Source organism: Bradysia coprophila (assembly GCF_014529535.1).
Source record: "Bradysia coprophila strain Holo2 chromosome X unlocalized genomic scaffold, BU_Bcop_v1 contig_39, whole genome shotgun sequence".
Classification (NCBI taxonomy): Eukaryota; Metazoa; Arthropoda; class Insecta; order Diptera; family Sciaridae; genus Bradysia; species Bradysia coprophila.
This window is the reverse complement of record NW_023503329.1, coordinates 2,885,291-2,898,297: the sequence shown is the minus strand read 5'-3', so window position 1 is coordinate 2,898,297 and position 13,007 is coordinate 2,885,291. Positions and strand designations below refer to the sequence as shown.

Below are 13,007 nucleotides of genomic sequence, written 5' to 3'. Positions count from 1 at the left end.
ATGATTCTAATATCATTTACAATTTGCATGTACAATAGATAGAAAATACATAAAATTGGTCGTGTATTTGATGTGCGTTTTGTTTAGCTATTTTCATTTTTTTTTAATGTTTCTTTTCTTCTTGTTTACTGTTTTATGTCTCGGAGAATGTTCTTCAAATGTTTCTTTACAAATCGAAAACAAAACAAAAAAAAATTGTTGTCAAACTAGAGTTAAAATGTAAAAAGCTTAATAAAAAAAATAATGGAAATCGGTAACAGAAACAGAAATATTGTAATTGTGTTCTTTCTCATTTAATATTTAACGTAAAAAGTGTGTAAAATTAGCTACGTTTGAATGTTACTAATAAATAATTAAACAAAAAGAGGAAATAAATTACAGAAAAAATTGTTTATTTTGCAAATTTTTAAATTCAAATCTTCGTCTAATGTGGTTTGGTAAAATTCTTATGCAAATAAAATACTGCATCTCAATTTTGTAAAATTATTTATTTTTTCTTTCTTTAAATTTTAAGCATTCGATCAGAAAACTTTTTTTTTCTCAGCTGATTTTCTTTGTTTTTTAAATATTGCTTACAATTTCCGCGTCCAATCTCAACGTCAGATTTATTTTTGTTTTATATTTGCAAAACATTGTTTTTGTTTGATTTCATTTTTTTATCAATCTAATTTCTAAACAAAACAAAAAAAATTATCGATCCGTGTGTTTGTGTTCAAGGTTCATTTTTTTTCCACACATTCACATTTTATTTTACATTAATTAGCAAAGTTTAAATAAAATAAAATTTTCACTCAATGTGAGCGAGAGTCAAATTGTTTTATTTGATTTTTTTGTGTGTGTTTATTTTCAAAGTTTTTTTTTTTCATTCATTTGATTTTAAATTATTTTTTATAAATTTTTCGTTTGTTTAAATACGTTTTCTTGTTTTTAATTTTTGTGTGAAATCAATCGCTTTTTTTATTCGATAATAATTATTTTTTTTGGAAAGAAAACTGGAAAATTTACAAACATCGTCACTCTTTAGTTTCTTTTAAATTTTTATTTTTAACCTCAAATGTATTATGTATGACCCCATGTTTAGTGCTGTTCAATTTTTGGATAGAATTTCATTTCTCTGTCTTACTACAACGTTCCGCATGATATGATATTTTATGTGATACGTAATTACGTACGCTGTAAAAGTTTACCACCAGAACGTCGTACGTAATTGCGTTAACACTGTAAACGTAATTACGTATGATGTTGGTGTAATATTGTAATAAAGTTTTTGAGTGGTTTCATGACACATGAGACCATCAAAGTATTTTCGTATCAAATTCACACCATAGAACACACTAACAGAGTCCAATGTTCGTTGTTGTTTTTATTTTGATTTCTTTTTTGAAAGCTCAAGTTTTTCTTTTTGAATTTTTTTCTTTTTTTGTTGAAAATTTCGTTGGTGCTTTTCTCGGAGTTTCTTAACGTTTTTTTTTTTACTTTCATTTGACTGATAAGATTTATATTGAAGAGAATTGTCGATCTGAGGTCGATTTGCAAGTCAGTTTATTCCTGGTTTTCTCAAACTTTTCTCAACTTTTTTTTTTTGGTTTGGAAAATGTTAGAAAATTCCAAAAATTCCACAAAAATTGAAAAAAGTTAAGAAATTGGAACAAAACAGGAAAATAATTTCGTTGCCATGGGACCCAACTACAGTCATTTTTGTCGATTTCTTTTTTATCTGAAAATAAATTCGTAAAGACAATCAAATAAATTGTTCATCGGTTCATCCACTGAATTTGTGTCCGTTTTTTTTGTCAAACAATTTGTTTTTAAACAAAAGCTACCAACAACCAAAAAGCAAAAACTCTTTTGATATTTCAGCCGAAAATTAAATCCGATTTCTTTATTCATTTCGTCATTATATAAATGGAAAAAGTAACTGTACAAATTTGAAAAACTAAAGAAAATGAAAAAAAATAATTATCAAAATAAAAAAATCGCTCAACTTTTAACTTAAAAATTCATTTTTCTGGATATTTTTTCTTCTTCTTTCAGTCTTAATTTTTTAAATTACAAAAAAAAATTATTAACTAAACTTCCTTAAAAAATACTTAAAAATGTCTTCGTCCGCACACCCCCAATCATTTAATTTATTACTCTCAGTATAGTTCAAAATGAGCTCTCATCATGATTTCCGTTCAATTTTTTTAAGCAGAAAATCATCTCTCAGCGAAGTCAAGAAACTACTTCCCTGTCCACATCCATTTCCATTCCGTAAAAACAAAAAAATGGTTAAACTGGACGGGAAAATTTAATATTTTTTTCTTCATCCGATCGTTTGTCTGTTGATTAGTTTCCTTCATTCATCTTTCTTCATTTTATCTTAAGTTTTATAAGTTAGGATGAAAATTTATTTTTAAAAAAATAATAATTCTTGGGGGCTGGTGTTTGTTTATTTTGTTGTTATTAGTAAACATAAATGGATTTCAGCTGCGGCTTCAATTCGGGCGGTATGACCGGAGCTGGTTCTGGTCTTCTGGATACGAGTCGCTTGAAGCGACCGCTGAATTGCTTTCTGAATCCTCCTTTCAGTCCACCTTTCTCGTATTGCATTATTGCATCCTGAAAACAAAAAAGAAATTTCGGTTAATTGAAAATGTCGATAGGACGTTTAGAATAAAGTAAATTAAAGATTTGAAGAACAAGACGGTACGTAGAACACCACAAAATCAACATGTTAATTGTTATAAAAATCCTTAGATCGAGACACCTTTATGGAAGTCGACAATTACTAATTTAGAACAAATAATACGTTTAACGAGAATGATTGAACGAAGTTCCCTTGGGAATCAACTACATCAGTGGCAAATAATTTTTTTTATGAATTTTCGTATCGTAAAATGTTCCCACGATCAAGCAACAACGTAGTGTATTGCAACCCATTGAGAAATTATATTTTTTGTGGAGTTTATTTCCCTCTTCGTATTTTTTTTTTTTAAATCTACAATAACATCCACAATATGATTCAATGAACCGGGCGAGACAAATTACAAGAAAACAAAGCATTAGCTTGGTAATATAAGCAAAACTCTCTAAGTAGATAATTTGATTGGAAAAATGATGCAGTTGTTGAATGTAGACGAATTTGAAACAGCAAAAAATATTTAAAATATTGTTTTGTTGTGTTATCGAGTTCATTGAGCGCGTCGTCAATATAGCTGGCGATATGTATTTTAATGCATAAACAATAAATTCAAAAAACAGAACCCGGACGAAATTAATGTGACGATAATATTATGATAAATAGTTAATCATGATCATCGTATCACATTTTGTTGATATGCCTTGAACGCAGTTGTAAACCTACGTCCCTGGCGACCGAGACGCACCGTGTGTTTTCTGCCAAATAATGAATATTTTTGTGAGAAATGTTCGTTTACATACGTGTGAAGGTATCGTTGAATCAACAAAAGCCGAAAAGTTCACTGCTGGAAATTTATTTAAAATCAAATGGTGGTTCTTGAACCCAGATTTTAGTTTTACATTTTTATCGTTCGCGATTTCGTTTTGTGCTTAATTTGTATACATTGTATAAGCTTATGTACACTGCGGAAGGTTGATATATTTCGTCGGTGTACACACATTGAATTAACTCTCTGAGTTAAGTTTCAGTCAATTTTGTCCGTTATTTATTTACGTGAGTGTAGAAATGACAAATATGATTTTCTTGCGAATATTTATTGCGACCTGTCCAACATTTGATAACGGAGTTTTTTAATATATTTTTTCTTCAAGAAATCTACAGATAAAAACCAGTTCCGAATTTATTTACTTTATGTCTCAACCGACGACTGTGTTCATCGTTGCAATTAAGTCTAACTAATATGAAGCCAATTCAAAAATAGGTCTTAATAAGATATGAGCAAATTATTTTGTTCGACACAGGTTAGGTTGAAAACCGGAAACTTGTCCTGGAAAACCCCAACCTGCCTTTTTCCGGTGGAACCAGGCATGTTAATCAAATGCGAGGTTTTTCTTACGTTTTTATTTTGCATATTTTAGCCGGTTTTATCTCGTCTCAATCTTTTGCTAGCAATTTTGCCGTCTTTTCGGAATTTAAATTCTGAAAATTATAAGAATTTCGGAAAATCCGGAAGAACTTCTGATTTTTTTTTTCGGAAATGTTCGGAACAACTCCGAAAATTTTCGGAATTTTTATTGGAATAAATATTGGCAAAACTTAGCCCTGCCTTGTAACGACCTCTGGATAAATGTAAAGATTTTGCCGTAACATTGGACCTAAAGACGATACTGCCCTCGAATCCATTTCCATTGCCGAATTACTGTTTTAATACACCTTGGAAACAACTGCCCAAAAATTTTAACCGACTATTTGACGCAAATATTTTAATTTACAAAAATATTCGACTTGCCTCTATTATAACTAAATGTCACGTTGCTGCCTATATATTCACAACGTTAACGAACGAATCTATTTCGATGGATGATTAAGATCTATCTTCATCAACAAATAAATAAATTAATTGAGTTAAAAGACCAACAAATGTTTGCGTCAAAATGATCGTTGTTAACATTCAAAAATTATTATTTAATACCCAGTTTAACACTCTCAACTATACAAACACTTTGACCACTTTGAATGTGAAAAAAAAATTAAATTTTTTCGATAAGAGTCGAGATGTTTGTCATAATAAAATATATTATTTTAATGAATTTACTGTTGCTATAGATAGTCAAAAGTAAAACATGATGACAGTCAAGGTTTTTCAGTTAATGTTTTAAGAATTTGTCCGAAATTAATCAGTATAAATAGTAGTTATATCAACGGCATGAGGTTTCTATTATATTCGGTTGGCTAATGGAATAAAATATAAAATTGATCGGAAACACGAACGCCTATAATTACATTCTTAGTCAAAGTGTATCGATTTTCACATACATAATTGAAACGTAATATTCTTGATAGGCTAAACGGATACACCGCGACGACGGAATATATATAAGTCTATGAAAATAGTGGTTATCCCATTCACTGTGTAGCCACAAAAACCGAAACGTAGAAATATTAAAATCTTCAGAAAAAAAAAGAAAGACAGAAAAAAACCAAAAACAAAAGAACGACATCAGCGAAACGCAATTCGGTCGTAATAATATACTAGTTTCTTAAAGACGCATTATAACAATCGGGAATTGTTAATGACACCTGAAAATGTTTGGTCATAGAATGTTGAAACGGAACGCAACGCGGAATATCTCGTCTATTATAGTATCTACAATGATGACGTCAAAACTAATGATATTGTTGAAAATCGGTTTTGTTCATGCCTATTTTAATCGTCACGCGAATACATCATGAATTCTTGAAACCACAGAATTCAAAAAAAAAATATCAACAAAACGACAACGAATGAGCAATAGATAAAAACTGCGTGTATTGTAACATTTTGTGTGGCAAGGAAAAATGATACGTGTGCTTTTGATAAAAATAAAAATTCAGTAAACACCAAACGTATCTATATATCGTTACATACCTAGAAAATAATGAATACCTCGTGTACTACACGTAGCTCAATGTACAATAAAATGTTATAAAAAGACGACATTTCATTTCAAAAATAATATTTTTAATGTCATAGTCAAAGTCTAATATGTGTGATGTGTTGTGGTGAGCTTTGCTGTATATGTATGCATAGCATACAGCCACACACCAATAACCGATGAACTTGAATTTTCTTTTTATAACAAGGAAATTAATCGACGCTCTATAGCCACGAGAATAGATATATTATTATAAAACGTAATATTAACAGCTAAAAAAACTCAAATTAAAATTGACGGATGGTAGCCGAACGTGTGTGAGTGTCTGTCTGCGGTGGATAATATGTATCAAATGTTCTTTTTTATCTATAAACTTTTTTTTATTACAGAAATGTATTCAAAACAATACTGAAAAAGATAGAACTTGGATGCGGAAAACTATTAAACAAATTCCAATTTATTTAATATTTTATCCGTGGTTTTCTTTGTGGGTTCTAACCTCTAACAGTGGGAGTGAGCCAGAGATGATTAGTTTTAAAAATTTCCAGGTACATCGAAACTTTTTGTTTTTCATTTAAATTTAATGCTTTGATTTGCATCGAAAATTTTGCGCTACATTGGAATTAGTGTAAGTCTCCAACGGTGTATGTTGGCTCGAAATGAATTTGGCGAGAGAAATTAAAATTTTGCGCTCGATTAGCATTGATGAAAGGCATTCAATCTTAGAGTCACACTTTTCAGAAGTGGATGCCAATGATTTATGTAATGCTTTCAGCTAGCCGGAACGCTATCAACGGTAAAATTGCCATATTTGATATGCAACAAAATTAAATTCTTTTGAACAGACTGACCTTTATGAACAGAAGAAAGTCAAAAAGAGGAAAATACAGTGACTATTCTTGGGAAAATGTTTTTCCATTTTTAACAACTTTTCCTGAATTTTCCTATTTTCAATATTTTCCTTATTTTCGTGAAAAATGTTTTTGGAAAAATATTGGAAAAGTGCGAAAATTTTGGAAAAATCGGGAAAATGTCTCAAAAAAGCCACTGCCAAAATGTCTTTACTTTTTTATTCAAATTGACTTCGTTAAATTCAACACTCAATCTACGTATTTTGTGGTACATAAAGGAAAATTGCATCTCAATAAAACAGCAATTGACTAATTGTCTCGCGAATTTACTATCCCATTCAATGCATACTTGCAATGGAATAATAATAATTTAAAAAAAACTTGGAAAAACTTGACGAAAATAATAAATTTCGACATTGAAAAATCCCCATTCAATCACGGAAAAAACAATAATTGTAAAACAACAAAAAAACAAAAGATTGAGTGACGATGATGTCTCACTTTGAATTGACTTTTTGTTCAGAACCGAAATTCATTTTTAATGACTTGTTTTTTCGTTGTAGCGGAACGAACCCACCGAAAAATAATAATAATCTTCAAACAGAAAATGTCATTCGCAGATATGTGTACATATAACACGTTTACACACAGAGTACAAAATAATATATTTCGGTGGTACAAAGTACACACAATACAACAATATCATTTGCACTGAATCAAAAAAAATAATTTGAGGGAAAATAAATGGCTAAGCGCCAGTTTCAATTGAATAATATTTTGTGTGGCGGCTGAGATTTGTCAGACAAGTCACAAGAGAGAAATCAATTGGTACAAACGGGGACAATGAATACGAAATACTGTTCCGGATCACTTTATTGTCTTTGCGAAAGGTAAATACATTTATGTGAAAGAGGAACGGGGTGAGTTGATCTCCTAGCTCACTCCTAAATTGAACATCCGATGAATGAGTATTTGGCATGGAAAATGGGAAAATTTCAGCAAAATAGTTCTTAAAAAAGTGGTCTCCCTTCTACAATCGATTTCACCATTCAGTCGAATGACTCACATTTTGCATGTCGCTCGATTACCGTATAGTGTTCTTCCATCGCTAAACAAAATTTTCGCTGTATGTTGTAATTCAAAGTCACTTTTTCTCCGATACAAAATGTGCCGTGAAATTAGTTTCCTCGCCATGAGTTTCATAATTTCATAAACTGTCGATCGATCTTTTCAATTTCTTAATTCGAAATGTTTATATTTAAGTTTAAAAAAAAAACCACACAACCTTCTCGTTGCAATAACAACCACAGAATCGAAATCAATTACATCTGACCAGCAGACGGGAGAATGAGCGAGAAAGGAAACCTAATGAAAATTCAAACATTTTTTTTTCACGTAAAATTTAGATTGTAATGGATTTGCGCACAGAATCGTAATCAACACGGTGATTGGCACTAGCATCTGTTCATAACGATGATTTGGTGCAGATAGATTCTACAAAAAGAAATTCTCACATTTGATCATCTCATAGAAAATGTCACGAATGGAATCGTGCCGATTTCTATCGTTTCATTTTTTTACTCAAAAACGTGAGGTTTAGTTAACTTTACCTCACAGTGACGAAACTTTACAAGTTATACAAGTTTATAACTTGACAAGTTATTGAGTAAAATACCTTACTTGGCAATGGTGGAAAGGGCACTTCTTGTGTGAAATTTACCGATCGAGGCGTAGCCATTTCCAGCATTTGTTCCATTGGTACGTAATGTACTAATAACCGAATAGGCTAAGGCAATTTTCTTATATGCGAAATGATTTTCAAGCAGTCTCACGAATAATTGCCTGTTATCGATCGGAACAATTTCTAGAGCATTGTAACCTTCAAAAACCTCACACCCATCTCATAGTGCAATAATAATAACTAATTATTATACCAACTAATAAGCGAGACAATTTTTGTGCTAAATCAAATTGTCTGCAACTACTGCAAAAATATTCGATTGAACAGTTGGTTGATTGTAGTCACAAAAGAATTTTTAATGTTAATTGGCTGAATAACAGCAGCGAAGCAAAATAAAAAAAAGAAGAAAAAAGCGAAAGATAAAATAAAATAAAAAATAACATAAAATACAATCAACTAAGTTGGTTAGATGCCAACGGCAACGAATTTAATGTGTTTTTTTTTTCTTATATAATTTTGTTCCTCTTCTTATTTCTCATTTGTCTCTTTTACAATTGTTTAATTAAAACAGTCGAGTACTATATATATACACATATGTGCCCAGCACACACTTAACGTATAATATAACATCTATAGCATACGACACATCCATCAATTCCATTGAAAATTGGTGACGATCGACGACGACGCGACAAAATGTATCGACGATATTACTCTACTGACTTATTGACATGTTTACGAAATAGAATTGACTCAAGGCATATTTTAATGTTCCATTATTGAAAATATTATTGAATTGACTTAACAATTCATCATTTGGTCGATTGCAAACGTTTTCATTTTCCAATTGCGAAAAGTCAATTTGCCAATTAAACGAGGATTTGGTTTTCAATTGTTGCAAACGAATGTTTTAGATTCCGTACGCTTATTTATTAGTTCTCTTTACCTCGTGGCTTGGTATGTATATATAATATATGTGTTGTCGTCGGGACTTATTTTGCACTCTTTTCTGTTTATTGGCTAAGCGCCAGGTTGTACGGACTTTACACTATTCCCCATGCCATAAATTCGTAATTAAGGAGACCAATTTCGAATAAACAGAATTCTAAGAAAAATGTGTATTCCAGACAACAGTTGACACGTTTAGCCAATTATAAATTGCAATGCGCTAAAGATCAAAACTGTATGCACAGACGAAGATAACCTGTGCTGATGCTGAACACGACAATTTATTGAAAAAGGAAATTGAATTTCCTTTCCGAGAACAAATGGGTATCAATAAAAGCAACTTTGTCTCTTTAATTTCTTTGTGGAAACAAGAGAAACAAATCCCGTCTCACCCACTTCTATTCAAATACATGGAAACGAAGTTGGAAATCCGAAATTGGAACGTAATGCCGTCAAAGCCAATAAATACCGACTCGATTCTTTGTGATCCCGAACAGATTTCGATCCCACCGAAACTCTACCTCCGCAAAAAAGCAAATCGATGGGTCTGTTAAATGACATAGTGTTCAATCAATAATTTAATTTCCTCAAATCATGTTGTAGGTGAAGTTGTATGTTAACCGCAATGTACAATGCTATTTTTACACTCAGCAACATAGTCGAAATACAAGCGATTCCATACAATCAACGGACGTACTTTGTGTTGTGTGTACACGTTATAAAACACAGACCGTGTGCTGAAACATTATGCAAGACACGACAGCGGTTGTATCAATAGCCATGAAATTATACAAATAAAAAACCGCCTCCCTGTCTTTTAACGAAATGGTTTATTTACGGTAGAAACTTTTCATAATCCCACTAGATGGATATGGAACGTAAATCACGTCGCACACAGACGTGATATGACTTGAACAAAGTGGCTATTGTTTCTCGTAAATCATTTAGCGAAGTCATTTTAAAACGATCGCCATCACTCTACTCCTCTCATTTCATGGTGCATGGATGACTCACATTATATACAACACGTTTCATGCTCTAGGGCCTGACTCCTTATCGCTTGTACTTTTGGAAATAAACTTATGAAAAGTGACGGTGCATTTGAAATACAAAGTTTCGGACATTGCTCCATAAATAACTGTTAGGCTAGGCAGTTCCTTCATTCTTTCTAATTATATGTCTGGCATTAGCTAGGCGTTTGAAAATGATTTGAGGAAAAGAAAAAAACTGGGTTGAATTATTAAGGTCAATTGTTTAATAATTGCTTTGGCGAAAAAGGGTTTCATTGAACACGTATAATGTATATACTCATACACAACACAGACCACAGACGCACACTCATCCAATCGACTATAACGTGTAATCGACGATGATTCATAATTTTAATAATTGAAATGAAAGTAGGTCTTCAAAATGTTTCGTCTGAGCATTGAGCACAAAACGCTTTTTAGACATAATAATCGGCGATCGATTTCTTTAATTGCATTAGGAAATATGTTCATCATTTTCCTGGTGTCAAATTTTGTCAAATTCAATTTTTATCGACCGTGTCAATTCTCTCAAATTATAATTTAAAAAAAATTGTTTCGATTCGGATGCAGCGTAAATTTTGTTATTGACACATTAAGTCACGAGTTGAAATCGTAATTATTGTTATTATTATGCAATTATCATGGTAATTTCAGATAAACATTTTTTGTTGTTGATGATGTTAATTTATCTGCTATACTTCTCATCCACTGTTTCCAATTGCAAATTAATGAATAATTCCGCTGACGAAAAAAAAAATCTACTCAAAACGATAATTCGCTGTACACGTATTACTACTTAACATTGTGTACAATATTGTTCTGTTGACAAACATGAGTTGACTAAAACTCTTTTTTTTCGCGAATTTATATATTAACACAATTGTTCACCTAACGTTGATCCAAACAGATGGTACATTTACGTTTTTTGTATGCAGAACGAAAAAAGAAACGTACAAAAACATTCGCTACTCAAATTTCGATTAATCTTTCGGCTCTGAATCATTTGGATTAAAATCGAATAACTACAGACACACACCAGGCAGTATCAGGATTCTTTATTCTTCGATTGATATTTTGTTTTTGCGTTAATTTCATTTCTGATGTTTTTAATTCAAACGAATCGAAAATTAAAAAAAAAAATGAAAATGGCAAGGAAGACATTCAACTGATTTATTATGCGAAATGTAAATGTACTGAATGCTAAATAACAAATTTATACGTACACATGAGACATGGAGTATATAAACATTCAACATATAATTGAAATAATATCCAGAGGCCATCAATAGAGTGGCTTTAATAATACTTCCTCATACGTAAGCGTATTTTATGGTAAAATTCAACTAACGCGAACGCATTCTCATGGCAAAATGTTTAATGACCGTTTTTTTGTGGATATGAAAAATTAAATTTTTATTAAAGACTTTCAGAGTTCAGCTGTTGGATTCGGTTGTAATACAAAAAAAATTCTGAATTTATTTCTCTCTGTCTATCTTAAAAATTTATAATTTATTGGGTGGAACCGTATATACATTTGATTGCATTCGAGCAAATGAAATTTATTCGAATCGAGACACTAAATTTATATTAAATCCGACTGACATAAATTATTGGTGTGGCGGTTAAAGTACGTTCTACTTTATCTGGTTTATATGGCATAATGTAATTTGGTGACGTAAAATTATATTATTTGCGTTTGATAAATAAACAATAAGTTTTTATTGTTGAATTTCGCTTTTATACACATTAATGCCAATAACTCTGACTGGCTGCCATCTCAACCGGATTAGTGTTTTATATATGAACGCTTAAATATTTATTTGTTATTTCATACTATCTAGGACACGATAAGCTCTTAAATATGCCAAGTAACAGAGGCATTTCAATCACTATTACGTTGACTGACAGATTGTATTTTTTTGATGTGTTTTCTTTGATTACCAAGTAATGGACCAACCAAACTCTCCAGTTAAGACATTGGTAAAATAAATCATTACTGGTTCATCATCGGACGTTGGTAAAGGGCAAAACTAATTTGTACATTTTTTACATGTGAATGTTGATTGAATTATAAGAGAATTTAGTAAGAAAGGTGAACATTGAACATGCTTTGAACAAAAAATATTTTTTCGAAAATCTATTACTTCAAAATCTAAATTTGATAAATTACTACACTAATTTGCATGTGTTAATCAATGCCAAACCAAAAATTTCGAAATGAATAAATTTATAAATAAGCATTGAATGCGTCGTCGCTGATGTAATTGCAACTAAGGTAAGTCTGCAAGCGTAAAAAAAATCAAACAACTGCGGGGATGTTCATTCTATGCGCTGACTGTAATTAATGAATTGAAACTAAAAATGTGTGACGTTTTTACTGTACCTATTTAACTCTATAACAATAAAATCAGGTTAGCTGAGATCATTTATGTATTATCTCTATTCACATCAAGGTAAATCATGTGCTACCAGCTCGAATCTATGTGTTTCGGATTTACTATACGTGGACAATGTGATAAAAAAAAATTAATTGAATTCGCAAGAACAACTTTTGTAATAATTTTTAGAGAGCTTTGTTTGTAGTGGAACCACCACAAGAGTGTATTCAATGCTTTATTACTAATCAATTTTTCGTATAAAACGATAAAACTTTCCCGTATAAAATGTCAACCAGTCATAAGCGGTAATTACCAGTCGTTGAATAATTTTTTTTTAAATTTTTGTATAGACGACGGACGGTTGGAGAAACCGTCCAAACTTTCAATGAAATCCAATATTCACTACAAAGATACACTCTGGCGGAAAAGTTTGAATGTTAAGTTTGATTGAATAAAACATTGTGAGAGTGCACATCGTAATTAACCGCATGGAAATGTTTTACGGTCACAGTAGATGTACGTGTACTCTATGAGTAATGTCTAAAAGCTCATCGGGGGGTAACCGACTACGGTAATTGAT

At 31.3% G+C, this 13,007-nt stretch overlaps 1 protein-coding gene across 3 annotated transcripts in view; it reads right to left on the bottom strand.

Annotated features, from left to right (window-relative positions):
• The window catches only part of LOC119069819, a 108,764-nt gene continuing 95,757 nt past the window's right edge, over positions 1-13,007 (bottom strand). For all 3 annotated transcript variants that reach the window (XM_037173982.1, XM_037173983.1, XM_037173984.1), the window contains exon 7: positions 1-2,601. In XM_037173982.1, coding sequence (XP_037029877.1) covers positions 2,446-2,601 — 156 coding nt within the window. In that variant the 3' untranslated portion in view covers positions 1-2,445. The remainder of the gene's footprint in view (positions 2,602-13,007) is intronic.